The sequence below is a fragment of the Thalia democratica genome, chromosome 6 (assembly GCF_965202585.1).
Source record: "Thalia democratica chromosome 6, ktThaDemo2.hap1.1, whole genome shotgun sequence".
Lineage (NCBI taxonomy): Eukaryota > Metazoa > Chordata > Thaliacea > Salpida > Salpidae > Thalia > Thalia democratica.
Window position 1 is genome coordinate 27,233,776 of NC_139170.1, and position 17,922 is coordinate 27,251,697.

Here is a 17,922-nt window from a genome sequence, read left to right on the forward strand (position 1 = left end):
CAGTAGTATAATTTTGATTAGACTCAAAAAATCTATCATATAAATAACAAATTTTTGTCATCATCAAAAGTTTTTTTATTAAAAAGCATATTTAGTTTAGCTTTACAGTATCTTTTCAATGTTTTTGTACTATAAACACAGTTTCTTACCTTACTTTAAACTAAAAATAGACCCAAAAATGTGTACTTTTAAAATCTGGAAAATTTTTTGAAAAAACGAGTGGCAACTTTGTTTAAATAGTTGTTAAGTTTTTCTCTATGTTTATCTAACATTGTAAAATTTTGTTCAAGATTTATTTATTTAAAATATGTTATATGATTTAAACCTGATTTTTAGGATGAATATATTCTAAAAGTTGAATTTATCTTATGATACAACTAAATGATTTTTTCAGTATGTTTTTGAAGTCTTAATGTCTTACCCTAAACAAATACTGCCTGAAGGATTTCAGTTTCCTAGCCAGCCACCACCCCCACCCACGTGTTCAACTTTAAACATTCACAAAGCTGTGGAGCTGAACAACTGGGAAAAATGCAAAGAGCTATTAACAAATGACATTTCTAATATTTCTGCAAAAGGCTGGAATGGAATGTCTCCTTTGCATGCTGCTTGTATCAGAAATCACATAAAAGTTATTGAACTGCTACTAGAACACAGAGCAGATGTCAATGCAAGGACAAACTTTGATGAGACTCCTTTTCACTATGCTTGCCGAAGCGGGTCTGTAAAACTTGTATCTACCCTTATAAAAGCTGGTGCCGACCAGGATTTAACTGATAAAAAAGGAAGAGGAGCAATGCATTTTGCAGCTCTAGGGTCCAGTATTCCTGTGATTAAATATTTGGAGTTGAAAACTCATTTAAAAACACACTGTGTTGATGCAAATGGGCACACACCATTTTACTACGCTTGTTCTCAAAAAAATATTAACCTTATAAAGTTTTTATTGCGCAGTGATAGATCCGTGATTTCTCACACAGACTTGATAGGAGAGACAATTTTGCATGTTATTGCTCGATCAGGTGATGCTCATGTCATGTGGATAGTTTTAAATACAAAAGGTGCTTCATGTGGTTTAACTTTGACACAAAATTCAAAAGGTGAAACACCTTTAGATGTTTTAAATAAGACTAAATATAAAGATAAAAAAATCCAAAAAACAATGGTCAAAGAAATCAAGCTGTATATGAAACAAAATAAAAATGAAGCTCCTGAAAAACCAAATTTTTTGTGGTTAACATACCTAAATTTTCCTTTTGTTTATATGTCTTTAGTTTTTTATATTTGCAATCTTTTTAGTGCTTATTCAGGATATTTTGTTATAGCTACACTTATTTGTATGTATTCTATCATTTTCAAACAAACTCATCGAATTAGTCATGTTTCTGGATGGCCTAATCCAGTTTACCTTGGTTTGTTTATAGGTTCATTTAGCCATTGCACTTTTGCTTACTTCTACAAGTTGTACTCACAACAGCATAATGGGACTGATATTTTAACTCTATTTGTTTTTTCTTTTTTGTGGGCAAAGTTGATGTGGTTTTTATTGAAGGGGGATCCAGGACTGATAAAACAAGATGATTTACCAGTTAAGGCATTCAACAAACCTCTAGATGTAACAGATATACCAAGTGGTAGATGTACTGAAATAGACTTTTGTCCATATACAGAAGTTATCAGACCGCGTGTCAGTAAGTTTTGTCGCATATGTGAGCACGTTGTTATTTTGATGGACCACCATTGTCTTTTTCTCAATAATTGTATTGCTCGCAATAACCACAGAGAGTTTGTTTTGATGCTGTTTGTTACAATGGTGATGCAGTTGTCTTTTTTTAAAGCTGTGTATAATTACTTGTACATCACAGAACCCTTGTTGTTTGGCAAACAAAATTGGTTAGAAATTGTTGAACACCTGATGAAAAATGAAGCTTGGTTGTTTGGCTTGTGTCTAGTGTGCTTAATGGCTTTCATAACTGAGTTAACTTTAATCATTCCACAGCTTAGAAACATTTTGTTTGGTGATACAAGTTACTACTCTGGAAAAATAAGAAAGAAAAACATTACATACAAAGATTATTTGAATAATGTAATTCGTTTCTTCTCTAAAAAGGGTATAACACATTCTGTAAGAGATGAAGTTCATCTTATTTGAAAAAAAATGAATAAAATTTCATAGACTTTTACAGTCTTAATCAGAAAAATTAATTTTTCTTGATAATTTTTATTTATTAGTATTTTTTTGAATTCAAAAATTAAATTTTTTTTATAAAATACTTAATTTTCTAATAAACTTTTTTTATTCTCTTGAATAGACTTGTATTTCCCTTAGCTTTGACTATTTTATTTTAACTTTAGCACTATTGTTTATAAAATATTTGCAAGTATACTCATATTTCTCAACCTTTCTTAGTTACCATTTGGTTTTAATGATTTAGATAAATATGATATAAGTTTTTATAAACTAAATGTTATATTAACAAAAAAATAGTTCCTTTTTATGATTTACTTAAAAGATAATTTTTTTTTTATAAAATTCATTCACTATAAGTTATAGAAAACTTAATACAATATATAGATAGATGCTTACTATAAGTTAAGTCTATAAAAGTAGATAGTTTGTTATATATTATGTATAAAAAAAACCGCAATCAAGCAATCTGAATGGGTCAAAAGTAAATTTAAAATGTAGTTTGTTATAAAAACATGTTTTATAAAACTTTGATATAAATACACTATTGTCTTTTTTATTGTTATTTTATAATACTTTAGTTTTCCACTCAGGTTACATACTCTATTCAGTCTTACTAAGTTAGGCTGGAATACTTCATTTTTGTCTGTTATTTTATTTTGTTTTTATAAAAGTTTTTTAGTTTTTTATAAAAAATAATGTGTAAAAATAAACAGTTTTTTTTTTAACTAGCTCACTCACTAAGCAAACTTCTTTTATAGTGTTATTTGAAATAAGTTATTAGTGTCGTTTCATGTTTTTAAGTGTGCTTACTTTACTAAATCTACAAATGCAGTAGTTTTAAAAGTGTTGAGATTTTTATTGTGTAGCTAATTTGTTTTGATTTTTTCTAGCAGTTTAATTTTACAGAAAAGTACAACCGTATATAACTGCCGTAATTGTACCTTTGTAAGCAATGTTAATAAATTGCAGGTTTAATTAATTTGCACTTGAGCTAAGTTACATATTTTAAGCCTTACTTATTAAGTTTTATAATTTCCTTTTCTTTTAAATAATAGTAAGCATATATAAAAAAAAGACTTCTCATTTTTGGATAAAAGTTAGGAGAAACAAGTTTATCTATGTAGTAAATATGAAATTTCTTTTAAAAAAATTAATTTGTAACGTGGACTGCAGTTATTATTTTTACAATTTTTAGATTTTTACTGTTTTTTTACTGGTTTTTTTAATTAGTCATTTATTTCTTGTTATTATTACTAATACACAATAGTTTCATATTTGTTTTTATCACAGTTTGTTAATTATAAAAAGCACAAAGTTGTATATGTTATAAAACAAAACTATTCGAAAAGAAATTCGACATTAAAAAAATTGACAGTTAAAGTTTTTAAATGTATTAAAAACATTAATATTAATAATACGTTAAATAAGGGTATATAAGGTGTCCATTCAATTAATATGCAAAGTTTTATAACATCTGTTTCAAAAGCATAAAGTATGAAACATAATGTGCTTTAAAAGTCTTATTAGAACTTGAAATACAGTCAGTTAATTTTTTGTAAATTCATATAAAAGATATTTTTCAAGAAAAAAAAAAATTAAATTATATCCAGTTATTTTTGGAAGTTGTAAAATGTTTTTAGGTACTAATAATATCCTATTGTTTGAACTTTATTAAGTCTGTAGTAGCTTAAGTAAAGATCTACAAAAGCAAGATCAACTCTTAAGATGGTGGACCTTTCTTATACCCTTAGATTAATTATTAAACTTTTTATATAAATAATTCTAATGAAGTTTTCAATACTTTTGGTAGATTACTTTTTGATTTTAGTTTTGGTTGAGATTGTTTACTTTTTGTATTAAATATTATTAAAATTTGTTCCTATGCCTCAAAAATAGTGATTAAAGTTACCTATACTTTGGTTTCTTTTTTTTCGAATAGTCATATTTTTTCCTATTAAATAGTTAATTTAATTTATTATATTTTCCATTTAATTATACTTATTTATCTATAGAAAACTTAAATAACTAGAAATGGGGTTTAAGTTGCTATGGCTTTGGACATACAACGTGATACAGTTTTTCGGATGGTCATATCTCGGAGCGTTAATAACTAAACATGTGTTAGATACGAATACATCTACTGGTGTGTATGACGAAATTTCTAAAACTTTGGTCGTCTTTCAAACGCTTGCTATACTGGAAATCGTTCATGTAGCTATAAAACTCGTAAGATCAAATCCTCTTTTCACTTTCATGCAAGTCTTCTCAAGGCTCTACGTGCTTTGGGGCGTTCTCATACCAATAGAGGAGTCACGCAACAGCACAGGCGTAATAATGCTTCTCTCTGCTTGGACAGTAACAGAAGTTGTTAGATACGCTTTCTACGCTTTTGAATTGTTAAAGCTGACTCCATACTGGCTACTGTGGTCAAGATATTCTCTGTTTGTTGTGCTGTATCCTTTAGGAGGGGCAGGTGAAGTTTACACAATGTATGACACAGCATTCATGTTTTTTGCTGGATCAGTAAAGGGTTATTATAACTACGGTTATGTACTTTGTTTTATGGGTTTAACGTATGCGTACAATTTTGGTAAGTTGTATTTCCACATGCTTTCTCAAAGAAAGAAGAGTTTAAATAAATCATCCTCACTTAAAGCTGAATAAACTAATGCAAATAACTTATTGTTTATTGTGGACATATATTTGCCTTTCTTTAGTCATTGTAATTAATTGTTATTAAAGTTGTCTTTACTTTACTTTAAATTAAATTTATTTGATTTCAATGAATCATAATATTTCAAATTGTGTTGTCATTTATAAAGTTATATTACCTTAAAATTCCCTTTTTCAATTAGAAAATTGAATTTCATTTTAGTCAAAAAATTACTTCTTAATCATATATTAATCATTTAATGCAGTTTCTGACGATACATTCATTATACATTTTAAGAGAGATTACTGTTTGATTAGTTATATACTTTTTAATCTTCAATTGTTTATCTAAGCCTTTTACTATCTATGCCTAACCTTTTAAAAAATCATCAATTATCTTTAGTTTTATTAACTTAAAATATATCGTGTTTTGTATTTTGTGAATATTTTGTTTTAACATAACTAACAAAAAAGTTGTTATTTTGACAAAAAAAATAATATTTTCAGCTTTAGTTATTTTTTTACAATGAAAAGATACTATTTTCTCTTCTTTTTACTATGTGCAGTAAATGCCCTTCAAGTGTGAGTTTGAAAGATTTATTAAATATTTTCTTTAACTCGTTTCTAAGTATTTAGACAATATATATAAGTGTTACTACAATTTTTTTCTTATAGTTAAATAAATATGCTAAACGTCTTCTATGCAATACTATTAGAAAAAAGAAGTTATTAAATTTAAGACTATTACTGAGTTACTAATAAACTTCAATAACTATTATTTTATAAATTTTTAATTAAGTTTAATCCTGATGTTTATTATTATACTAATAAAACTATTCTATACTAGTAGTACTTTTTAAATTGATAAGTGTTAATACAATTTAAAAAAAATTTCATGAAAGTAGACATTATGCCATATTTTTTTTTTGTTTTATTCATCTTTCTGTTAAAAAAATGTTTTATTAGAGTTTAGTTAAGCGTTTTTTTGTAATCTGTTTAAAAACTAGATTGTTTTCTTAATTCATGATGTTTTTATTAAATCAAAAAGTTGTACGTTTAATTTTTCAATAACCATATAATTATCATTACAAACTTTTGAAACATGAACTGTAAAACAAATTTAAAATTTTTAGATTTAGCTTTTAAGTTCTCACAGTGCTATGTGTTGCTTAGTTTTAGGTTACCAAAAAACCTTGAATCCTGGAAATACATGGAGTTTGACAATTTAGACTAAAAAAACCTGTAACAACTTGGAATTTAAGTTTTTTATAAAAAACTTGGAATTTTGAACAAAAATCGCTAAAAAAACCTGGAATTTTAAACAGCTTTTACATGTTAAGTAACGAAATTTTGATTTGGCACGAAGAGTCTAGTTTTTATGTAAATCTTAACATTTAAAGAAGCTATACAATATTTTTTAATGTTGTTATACTAATTAAAACAGTTTTTTACCTTAAACTTAATTTTATACTAAAATATACCCAAAAACTTGTATTTTTGAAAACCTTGAAGAAAAATTAGAAAACTTAGAAGAAATTTCTCAAAATATTTGACAACACTGTTTACAGTTATATAAGATTAGAAAATAATTAGAAATATAAGTTTGCAAATAAATGATTAGGTGAAAAACATAATTTTTTCTTTTGTGTTTTTTTAAACTTAAACGAAATGACGTTGTACATACAATTAGTATGTTTTTAATTTTTAAAACTTTAGAAACACAACAGCTCATAAAATTTAGAAAAAAAAGTTAGCACAACTTTTAGTGCTAAAGTGCTTAATTTCAATCATATTATTAAACGTTTGACATAAATTATCACTGTTCGTACCTCAATAGTTTTCTTTAAACTAAAATCGGTTTGTTTATCACTCATTTAGCTTATCAACTCAAAAAATCAGTGAAATTTACCATTTTACAAAACTGCTGATTTTCACAGCGTGAAGCTGACAAAGAAGAAATCATTGAGGGCCGAGTTGCTGGAGAAGAATGATGGAGTGAGCACTTACAATCTTTTCAACGAAGCTGCTCTCACACAAACCTACCACAACTACCACCTGAAATACACTTCGGTGGGAGGAAACTTGCGCCAGACCGCACCCGAACCAATAACCAACTACATGGACGTACGTTTCAGTGTTAAAAGTATTTTTGTTTGTTTAAGTTTTTTATTTGTTACAAGGTATGTTTTTTGCTTACAGACACATGTTTCTAGTCACAAGCTACACTTTTGTGCGTTGATATTTATTTCAAGTTTATTTTTGTTATAGGAAGATTATTTAGTTTTTATAAGTTATGTACTTTTTACGTATATTATATACAGTTCTTATTCACTTATCCGGACACATTGGGCAATATTTTTCTGTAAACATGTCCGGATAACAAAAATTCCGGGTAAGTACAAAAAATCAGTTTTTTTATACAATAATATAACTGCTGCATATAATGCGATGCATAATAAAAGCGTTATGGTAAAAACAAATACATAGTAATTGTAAGTAATATATATTAAAATGATAAATAATAAAAGCTAAATTTTAGGTTAATTAATTTATTTTTTTTAAGGTAGAAAAACGTCAGACTTACTAACCCTCTGCAACGTTTTTTGAGTGTCAAGCAAGTAAAATTCATCATTTGTAATTCCACCTGCCCTTACTATTAATTAAAAGAAAAAGATAAATTTTTGTTTAGGAGAAAATATAAATTTAATTCATTTTTAAAAACAAAAAATAATGTAAACCTATCTCACTAAGTAAAAAAAAAACTTTTTAAGTAAAAAAATACACATAAAGATAAACGAAAAACTTTGACTAAGTTTAAAGTCATTTTAACGGAAACATATCACTTCTAACAAACTAGTTTTTATTCTAGGTTTTGCTAAAATAAGAAATATTAGACGTATGTTTAATAGTTTTTCCACGTTTTTCAGCAGAAAACTTACAGAATTTTATAAAATCTTTTAAAATTTTATTACAGCATGAAAGCTTAAACATTTGTATCATACAAAATGTTAGTGTTTAAAATTGAAATTTTTTTTGAGTTTTCTTCTGAACGAAACTGTCCGGATAAGTGAATAAGCACTGTATTTAAAAGTATGAGACATTATTAATTTGTTATATCAAAAAATGGGTTAGTTAAAATTAGAAGAAAAAGAACATACTGCAATACAGTAAAACATACTGTAATATACACGTTTAGTAAAAAAATTTGTTTTTAAAATCGATGATTTATACTTATATGGTTTGCAAATATGACTAGAAAAAATTATATTTAATACCATTAGAACTTTAAGCTGTTTAAAAGTTATAACTTTAGTAAAATATAAACTATATTCATTACGTAATTTCATATCTGTTTCATCACCATAATAACCTTTGTTTTAATTTTAACAGTTTGTCTCTTTAAACAATACTACAAAGCTAATGATTTTATTTAGTTTGTTATTTTAGATTAAGTACAAGTACAGCTACTCAGAAAAAAAAACATCTATCTTTTTAAATTTTATTTAGAAAAACAAAAATTGTAGGCATTCTTTGAAAGTAAATAACTAAATAAAGTACTTTTAATCTATATAAAATAGTATAATATAAAAATATACTACTTTTAAGCTTTAGTTATTCTATTGTTATTTTACCGTTATAATAAAGTATGATTTTGTTATTGTTTTTACTAGTATTTTGCATTCAACCAGTTAAAATAATGTGACTAAATTTTTAAGTTATATATTAATTTAATTTACTAACATAAATATGAACTAATAACGTTTTATATGTAATTTATAAAAGTTTTTTTGTTTTGCTTTTATATATTTCATAGCTAAATTAAATAATTTTTATGAATATATTTATTCCATGCCACAAAGAGTAATTTATGTTTAGAATCTATTTATAAGTGTTTTGACAATAAATAATTCATATGCACTTTTGAAATGAAAAATTTAATGAAATGAAAGATTTAATGAAAAACAGAGAATCTTTTAGCTAGAATTTTAAGATTTTAAAGTTAGTTTTGTAATACTCTTTGTTTTTGTTATAAACATATTAATATTTTTCTTACTAGAATAAATACGTGTAATTTATTTATGCGTGATAACTTCTTGTTGGTTAGTCATAATTTTTCTTCTCGTCTTTGTATTTAAACAACATACTGATTTTCATTATAACCATATTAAGGCTTATAAGAAAATAAATACATATTTTTACCATTACAAAAGGTGTTGTAATTATTGTTGTAATTTAAAACTAAAGTTCAGTTTGATAAGGAAGTACAATTAAATTTACAGCAGTTATTTTTTGTTAGCAAACTTATTGAACAGACAAATTTTCTAATTAATTTTTCTTTTATTTATAAACATTAAAGTATCTAAGTAAGCAGTGTTTACTCCCAATAAATCTTTCTAAGTGATCAGTTGCAACTTTATGGAATATAATAAACGTTTATTAACAGTCATGAAACTAATTTAAAAACTATTTTGTTTTACATAATATAACAACTACTTTAATGAAAAATAATAAGTCAAATACTTCGATTAAAATCTTTCTCAGAATAAAATCTATCTTTAATGTCAACAGGCTCAGTACTTTGGTGAAATTACTATTGGAACCCCGCCTCAGAAGTTCACTGTTGTGTTTGACACTGGTTCTAGCAATTTGTGGGTGCCAAGTTCTAAATGCAACTGGAAAAATCTTGCTTGTTGTTAGTTTACAACAATTAATTTTTTTTATTGTTTAATTTTTGTGTTTATTTATACTCAATGAGTAAGGTAAGTCGTTGTTGTTTCTTATAAACTGCATAAGAGATGTGAACTCTTCAGATATGTGAACATTTACAAGAATAATAATTATTCTTCTTTAAAAAAGAATGATTAAATCTTATTATCTTTATGTTATTAGCTTGGGACTAAACCAATGGTAATACATTATCAAGCTATTTTTCTAGTAAAAGAGTAATTGCTGTTTCTATATAACATACTTTTAACTTACATTGTTTCAACTGCATTGTCTTTATACTCATAAGATTTTTATTTTTTCGTTAAGTTTGAATTTATTTGTAGCTGTTAAAAGTATAAATATATTATCTTTAAATTTCAGTATGAACTTACAGTTGTTAATATTTTAGTTAAGGAGTTTTTATTTTTAAAACTAAATTGTTTTTAGTGAAAGCTTTGATACTTCAAATTATATTACTTAAATACGTTTTAGTTTTCAAAAAAAATTAAGATTCCAATGGAAGTGAAAAAGGTACTTTACTAGCTCACAAAGAAAGTTTTGAAATTAAGTTTTTGAAATTATCTAAAAACCAAGAAGTCCTTGAAGCTTTTGAATGATATTCTGTTGTTTTTTATTAGCGCAAAAATTACTTTATATTTCATATTTCTATTTTAAAATGTTTGTAAATCGATAATTGTTAAAATAAAATTAATAAATTTATTTTTTAGTGTTGCACCACAAATACAATGGTGAGAAGTCGTCTACATACCGTGAGAACGGAACTGATTTCAGTATTGCTTACGGAAGTGGAAGCCTGTCTGGTTTCTGCAGCTCTGACAAAGTTACCGTATGTTTTTTTGTAATAAATTGAAACAACTATATTCTTAATTTATTAAGAGTTAGAAATTGTATGTTGCAAACTTTCTCTTTAAATATTATTAAAAAATTTTTAATACTTTACTACTAATCATAAACACTTATAATCTAAATTTATTAAAAAATAATCATATTTAAAACAAATACATTTGAAAAATAGAAAACAAATTATAAATGTTAAAAAAAGTACTAGAAGAAGTAAATAGTACCAGAACTTAATGAGTGTATGAAACTTTAAATTTTGCTAAAAAGATATTTATTTAATTGTTTAATACTAACATAATCTTTGTTCTATGGACCTTCTAGTACATTTTTTATTATTTAAAAGTTTTAATTATTTTTGATATATGGCTAAAATAGTTTCTAAATAAGTTTTAGCAATTATGAATGATCTCTTTTAATAAATACTATTTTTTTTAATAATAATAATCGTTTTTAATTGTACCTTTTTGTAAATTATACATTTTTTAATTTTAAGCTGCTTTTTGAGATGTTTCCCCTTAAAATTTTTCTTAAGAATTTCAATTTTTGTAATTGAAATTTTACTGTAACCAAAATTGGTTATTTGTAATTAAAACACTAAAAAGTTTTGTGTGTGATCTACATTGAAACTTGTTTTTTGAATTATTTTTCAAAAGCAACTTAGTGTTTCTTAACTTCCAAAAGTAAAGTAACAGTAGTAGGACGCATTTACAATTAAGAGTTTTTATTTTTAAGTTTGAAATTTGTAATTTTGTACTTGATATTGACTTTAGTTGTTTTTAGGTTGCTGGCCTTGATTCAGACTACCAAATATTTGCTGAAGCAGTCAATGAGCCGGGTATTGCTTTCGTGGCTGCGAAATTTGACGGTATTTTAGGAATGGGTTATCCGCAGATTGCAGTGAACAAAATAACCCCAGTTTTCAACCAGATGTGGCAACAAAAAAGATTGGATAAAAATCAATTTTCTTTTTTTCTAAACAGGTTAAAAGTTGTATTGTATTTGAAAATTTTCGTTTTCTAAAATTGTATATGTTACAGGTTTTATTTTTTAAAGGTTAATTTCTAAGTTATAAATAAACCTTTTCTATTAAAACATATTTTTACTTTAATAAAATTTACATTGTATTGTCATAAAATTAATCAATATTTTTCAAAAAAAAATTCTTTGTCTCTGCTTAACATCATTAAGAAATAAGGCTTTAAATTTGTTCTCAGTACTAGTTAAAATTAAAAACATTATCAAAAAAGCTACAATTGTAAATAGATCAACAAAATCTTGGTTTAAATCTAAAATTAGTTTTGTTTAGTCTTAATAAAAGAAAAAGAAAAATAGTTAATGGTTTAAGTACTTATACAAACTAATAAGTTTACTAATAATAAAACTTTTATAAAAAAAAACTTTTATAGTTTGTTTTTATATAAATAGTGACACATATATTTACTTAATGTGTTATATTAAATGCCTACTTTAGTTTTAAACCTTTTGTTGTTGTTGTAAAAATGCATCCTTTAGCAATTTATTTACCTAAATTGTGGTAGTTAATTTTTTTTTTGAAGAGAAGCTTATGAATTATTTCTAGTTAATAATTTATTTCTAATTAATTCAACTTAAATTCAAATTTATAGAGACGCCGAGGCTGCTGAAGGTGGTGAATTGGTGTTGGGTGGAGTCGATGAGTCCAAATATACTGGGAATTTCACATACCACAATGTTACTAGACAAGTGGGTTTATTATACCTAAATGTTAAACTAAAAATTTTTTAATGTATATTGTCCTGGCTATACATTTTACCAGTTTGCATTTAATTGTATCAACAGTATTTCTCTTACCACAATTTTGCTGAAAAGTAAGTTTGTCATATAATGATGCATTTAAAAACAGATAACATTAGAAAGAACTGAATTAAAAAATATATATATAAGGTGTAATTAATTTATTTTATTCATGAAATATATCAGGGTTACTGGCAAATCAAGATGGATTCGTTGGTAGTTGGTACCACCCACGCTTGTGCAGGTGGTTGCCATGCAATTGTCGACAGTGGCACTTCCCTGCTCGCCGGACCTTCAGAAGAAATCAAAAGAATTAACAATGCTATCGGAGCAACGCCTATTATTAACGGAGAGGTTTGTATAATTATAAATTTATTTTTTCATTACCTTTGTGTAGAATTACTCTAAAATTTTTGTATTTAAACAAAAAGATTTAGTTTAATCGGGTTAATTATCAACTTTTCCGTTGCCGTTAAGTTTATTTTTTGGGTTATTTAATTTTAAGATTTATACTTATAAATAATGACACATTTTTATCTTTAAAAGGTTCTTAAGTTTTTAGCAATATAATTTACAAATAAGTCTTAGTTTATATATATATATATATATAGTTTATTCAAATGGCGATTTTAAAAATTCTGGAACATATGTTTCACAAAGCTTTAATTTTTCATAAAGCTTTGTGAAACATATGTTCCAGAATTTTTAAAATCGCCATTTGAATAAACTATTTAAAAGCCCTTCAAGTGGGCTCAGTTAAAAGTGTTTACGTTTAAACATTAACCTTATTTTATATATATATATATACATATATCAACAATAATGACTCATTATATTTGAAAATAGTTAAAATATAATAACGTTTAACACATCTATATCTGATAGACACAAACCTTTTGATTTATGTTGCAAAACACATTGCTATATTATTAAAGTGTACTGCCAAACACATATACCAAAAATGTTTTACAAATTTATTTTGACGTTGTTTATATCCTTTAGTTGAAAAAAAGCTTATAATTTCTAAAAGTTTATTTAAATGTTAAGCTCTCAACTTTAAAAACTGTTGTTTAAACTCAACTGTTCTTAAAAAACCTTATTAAAAAAATCAACTAAAGTGCTGTATTTGATTATTGTAAAAAGTATATAACTATGTTCTAAAATCTAAACAGTAAATAAAAGTTTTAAGTTTATATCTTAGTTGTTTCACTTTAAAAGTATCAAAGCACTTGACTTGTAGAATTTTTAAAGAATAATTGAAGTTTAATAACAGTCTTGTAAGGTTTATTAATTATTTGAAAAGATTGTTGTAAATGTAATAAGACAATTAAACAAGATTTGTATATGTTTGCATAAAACTATTTATATCAAAAGTATTTGATAGACTTTTAATAAACTAGATAACTGTGCTAATAAAAGACTATATTAAAAAGTTTATATTAATAACATATAAAGGTATTAATGTTGTGAAGAAACTATAAATACAATAAGTGTATCTTATTAGAAAACTTTCAAAGCTCTTAACTTTTATAAAGCACGTTTATAACTTAGTTATCTTACGGATAAAGTTTTAAGTTTTTTTTTAATTTTTTAGTTAAATATCAGTTTAAAACATCATATTTTAACTTGAGCTCAATAAAAAGTATTACAAGATATTTTATGAAAAAAACTCAAACTTAAATATGTACACTAAAAACTAGGCAACTGCTGTTTTAAAATGTTGAATTAGACAAAAAGCTTTATTATTTTGTGTAAAGTATACCTATATTGTTATACTAATACAAATCATTGTACTTTGTCCGGTTAGTTCATGCTCAAATAACCTCAGTTTCGATAAAAGCTTATGTTTGCAGAATAAATGCAAAGTGTAACCTTTTAATAATTAACCACTTATAAGTTGAAAAAAAAACAAAATTTTAGCACCACATCGTACTAATTAGTTTTTTTTTTAAATTAATTGTTTCTATTTTTTGATATTTTTATTTTTTATTGTGTTAAATATAAAATTAAAATAAAGTTACTTTGGTACTTTAAACATTTTTTTTTTTGTATTTGGTTTTTCAAAAACTACTCGTGTTTTTTAATTATGATGTTTCACTTGTTTATGAATTTATAAAGTTTCTTGTTTTTATCATAACAACTTAATTAAGTACTTATTTGTATTACAGAGTATGGTCGACTGCAACTCATTGAAATCAATGCCTGACGTTGAAATTGTGCTGACTGGTAAAAAGTACACTTTGAAGCCGGATGATTACGTTCTAAAGGTTAGTTTTAGTTACTTAAATTTGTTTTAATTATTGAATATTGTTAAAAAATTATATTGAAGTTATATTTAAAGTTTATAAGTCAGTGCTTCCAAATATTCAATGTAGTCTACAAATGGGTGTCTACAAAACGATGTCTACAAATGGGTGCACAACAATAAATTTTCAATATTTCTTGATTATTGTAAATATTTTTTAATACTTTTTTACCTTCAATTTTATAAATTAGACCTACATGAGCATTTTTTTTAATAAAATGCGTCACTTAAAAATTTTATAAGAATTCGAATAGCCATGTAACCGTACAACTAGTCAAAAATTGCCATCTTAATGTTGTAGAAATACTTAATTAGTAACTTAAAGTTAGTGGTATTACAAGGCTTGTGCGCGTCATTAAAGTCAGTAACTTGAACAACAGGATTTTCAGTAAAATGCTTCAAAATATTTTTTGTTCTGAAATTTCAAATTTAATCAAGATTGTGACATGTTTTTGGCATAATATGTATAAATTTTGACGATTAATCTGTGTTTAGAACACAAATTTTTTGTTATTGACTGTTTTAAAAAACGGGTATGTTTATAAACTTCTTACATTACACTTTCTTTAATTGCTTCGATTTTTAACTTCATATAATACTAAATTATTTATTTGAATAAACTTTTTTTTTTTGGTTTTTGAGTTCTGATGATCTGTGGCAGTGATTCTGCTAAACTAAACTGTGGTAAATACATTAGCTTTGAAGATTTTTAGATTGTTTTTGTTTTGTGAATTTCTTTCTAAGAAAGCAATTGGTTTTTGTAGCCTTAATTTCACATTGAATCACACGATTGTAGTATTTACACATTATCATATGAGTGATGATAAGATAATGTTTTTAAGAGATTCGTTAATAAGAAATGTTTTTGACTTTGCAGATTTGATTCGGATTGAGTTTTAGTAAAAATATTTTTATTACCAGTAACGTATTTTGAAATTAACGAATTTAGGGATTATTTTCAAAAAGGTAAATATATCTGTCAGTGAGAGAAGATAAAGATAAAGTCAGTGTATCAGTTTGACTGTAGCTAAAGTTGCTTTAAAAATTCAATGCTAGGTGAGCTAACAGTTGCAATTTTAATAATAACGATGTTCAGAAAACGTTAGCTAAATTAGCCAAACTAAACTATTAGGCCTCAAATTTTTTAACTTGTTATAATAAGCCAAACCGGACGCAGACCATCAAGGGTTAGGGAAATTTTACGGGATAAATAAAAGTAAGACCCAAAATATATTTGTCCACAATAATTGTGAAACTCCCTTGCCACAGTTGCGAATAAAGGCTTACTTTTTGTGGGACAAAACAACATTATAATAGATATAACAAATATATAAATAAAAACAAATTATACAGTAATCTTCCTTTATTGTACCAACATATGTTTCTGTGTGTTAACGAATCAACACATTTCAACTGGGTTTTGTAAAAAAATAATTACTGTAACGAAAGAATAGAAGTATAGAATAAAGTAGGTGTATACATGTTTTCATTAAAATAAAATAATTTCTACAGATAATAGTTAATAATAGGTAAAATACTTAATACTAAATCCGACTGTTATAAAACTATATAATATTTGTGATTATTAAGTCTAAAATAAGTAAAGTAAACTAAAATACACAACAAAACAATAAATCATAATATGAACAAACAACTCAGTAAAATTTGAATCAGTTATTCTTTCCATAACGTGAGTTGTTTGTTTATATTAAGATTTATTGTTTTGTTGTGTGTTTTAGTTTACTTTACTTATTTTAGACTTAATAATCACAAATATTATATAGTTTTATAACAGTCGGATTTAGTATTAAGTATTTTACCTATTATTAACTATTATCTGTAGAAATTATTTTATTTTAATGAAAACATGTACACACCTACTTTATTCTATGCTTCTATTCTTTCGTTACAGTAATTATTTTTTTACAAAACCCAGTTGAAGTGTGTTGATTCGTTAACACACAGAAACATATGTTGGTACAATAAAGGAAGATTACTGTACAATTTGTTTTTATTTATATTCCAGTGAAGTTACTTCACTAGGATCTTTTATTAGCAAACGATTAAACCTATATTTTTGAACAGTTAACAAATATATATAAATAATAGTTTTGATTGACTTTTTTTGATAATAAGATTTTTTAAGTTTATTATTTTATTTAGTGTTTTAAAATCAATAACATTATAAAAGTGGATATCAATAAATCACACAACAGGTGAGTCAGGCAGGTCAGGAGTTGTGCATATCCGGATTTCTCGGTCTGGACGTGCCACCACCGATGGGGCCGTTGTGGATATTGGGCGACGTTTTCATGGGCAAGTACTACACCACCTTCGACTTCGCCCACAACCGCGTTGGTTTCGCCACTCTTGCTTGAAAAAATTATTACTAAGCTATACTGGTTATCTTTACGATTACACTAAACTTTTAATTTTTATTAAGAATATAAACTGTACATTTTTTGCTTTGGCCTTTTAAAGTTTAAAACACCTAAATAAGTATTTTGAAGTGTTATATAAATGCAGTCATTAAAATATGCATCTCCAAAGTAACTTTAACAAGTTTTATGTGTAAATAATTTTTCTATTCTCAACAATTAGTTTGCGATACTATTTTTATTTTTTAAGTACAAACGCTTTATAAGGGTAAGTTTCTATTTACTGTGTGATTTCTGTTAAATTTTTAGAATTTAATTATATTATTTTACAGTAAAGTTGTTAAACGTTTTCGTGCAATTCGATTATTGTCTACAATAAAAATTTCTGCCTTCTCTTATTTTGTTTTTCATAGCATATTTGTCAGTTTCACAGCTATCTATAAAGTTTTAAAAAATTTATAATACAAAAATAGTGGTCCTGAAAATGTTGCATTTTAATTTTAAACCTGTTTAAATAAAATTTACAAAAAGTTACAGCAACAAATTTGTTAATATCATATTAAAGTTATATAAAATTCACAAAAGTAGCACTTACGTTTGAAAAAAATTAACTAGTTTTTGTTTTGTATATTAGTAAGGTAGTAATAATGTTACAAAGAATTTGTATTAGATGGCTTATTTATTTCAAAGAGTAAGATTGTTATGGAAAGGAAACATTTTTTCTATAGATATATATTTGAAGGAAAGTTTTAACTTTTTTTTACCATTTTAATCATATTATGTATATATAACTTATATTTATAGAAAAGTTACTCGATTTGTCACAACAAGTTGAAAAGTATAAGCATCTGTTAATAAATACAAAACAAATAATTAAATAACTCATCTTCCGAACCCATAGTACATTTGATGTCGATTATCGCATTAACTTTAATATATTTCATTTATTGAATTTTTTAAGTGAAAACAAATTTAGTTCTGTGTATTCATAAACAAATTACCAATATAATTTATTATTTTAACCTTCAAGAAATTAAGTACTTCAAATTATTATT

The 17,922-nt window shown here is 25.3% G+C and overlaps 2 protein-coding genes and 1 pseudogene across 2 annotated transcripts; all 3 read left to right on the forward strand.

The window, feature by feature from the left end:
- The first annotated feature begins 412 nt into the window (after positions 1-412).
- Positions 413-2,152, forward strand: LOC145838919 (uncharacterized). The gene has a single exon (XM_082946540.1). The coding sequence runs from the start codon at positions 413-415 to the stop codon at positions 2,150-2,152; it is 1,740 nt and encodes a 579-aa protein (XP_082802666.1).
- Positions 2,153-4,222: 2,070 nt separating this feature from the next.
- LOC145838920 (very-long-chain (3R)-3-hydroxyacyl-CoA dehydratase 1 pseudogene) lies at positions 4,223-4,855 on the forward strand (annotated as a pseudogene).
- A 499-nt stretch (positions 4,856-5,354) lies between these two features.
- On the forward strand, positions 5,355-17,261 carry LOC145838035 (cathepsin D-like). Its single transcript, XM_082945558.1, has 9 exons — positions 5,355-5,425; positions 6,781-6,967; positions 9,413-9,536; positions 10,279-10,397; positions 11,192-11,391; positions 12,037-12,133; positions 12,371-12,538; positions 14,353-14,451; positions 16,706-17,261. The coding sequence occupies exons 1-9, from the start codon at positions 5,370-5,372 to the stop codon at positions 16,865-16,867; spliced, it is 1,212 nt and encodes a 403-aa protein (XP_082801684.1). The 5' UTR covers positions 5,355-5,369; the 3' UTR covers positions 16,868-17,261.
- The last annotated feature ends 661 nt before the right edge of the window (positions 17,262-17,922 follow it).

Excerpts from the sequence above, each read along its gene's own strand:
- LOC145838919 (XM_082946540.1), top strand. The coding sequence starts at position 413 with ATGTCTTACCCTAAACAAATACTGCCTGAAGGATTTCAGTTTCCTAGC.
- LOC145838035 (XM_082945558.1), top strand. The coding sequence starts at position 5,370 with ATGAAAAGATACTATTTTCTCTTCTTTTTACTATGTGCAGTAAATGCC. Across the intron at positions 10,398-11,191 it reads GCAGCTCTGACAAAGTTACC|GTTGCTGGCCTTGATTCAGA; the intron begins GTATGTTTTTTT and ends AGTTGTTTTTAG. Across the intron at positions 12,539-14,352 it reads CGCCTATTATTAACGGAGAG|AGTATGGTCGACTGCAACTC; the intron begins GTTTGTATAATT and ends TTTGTATTACAG.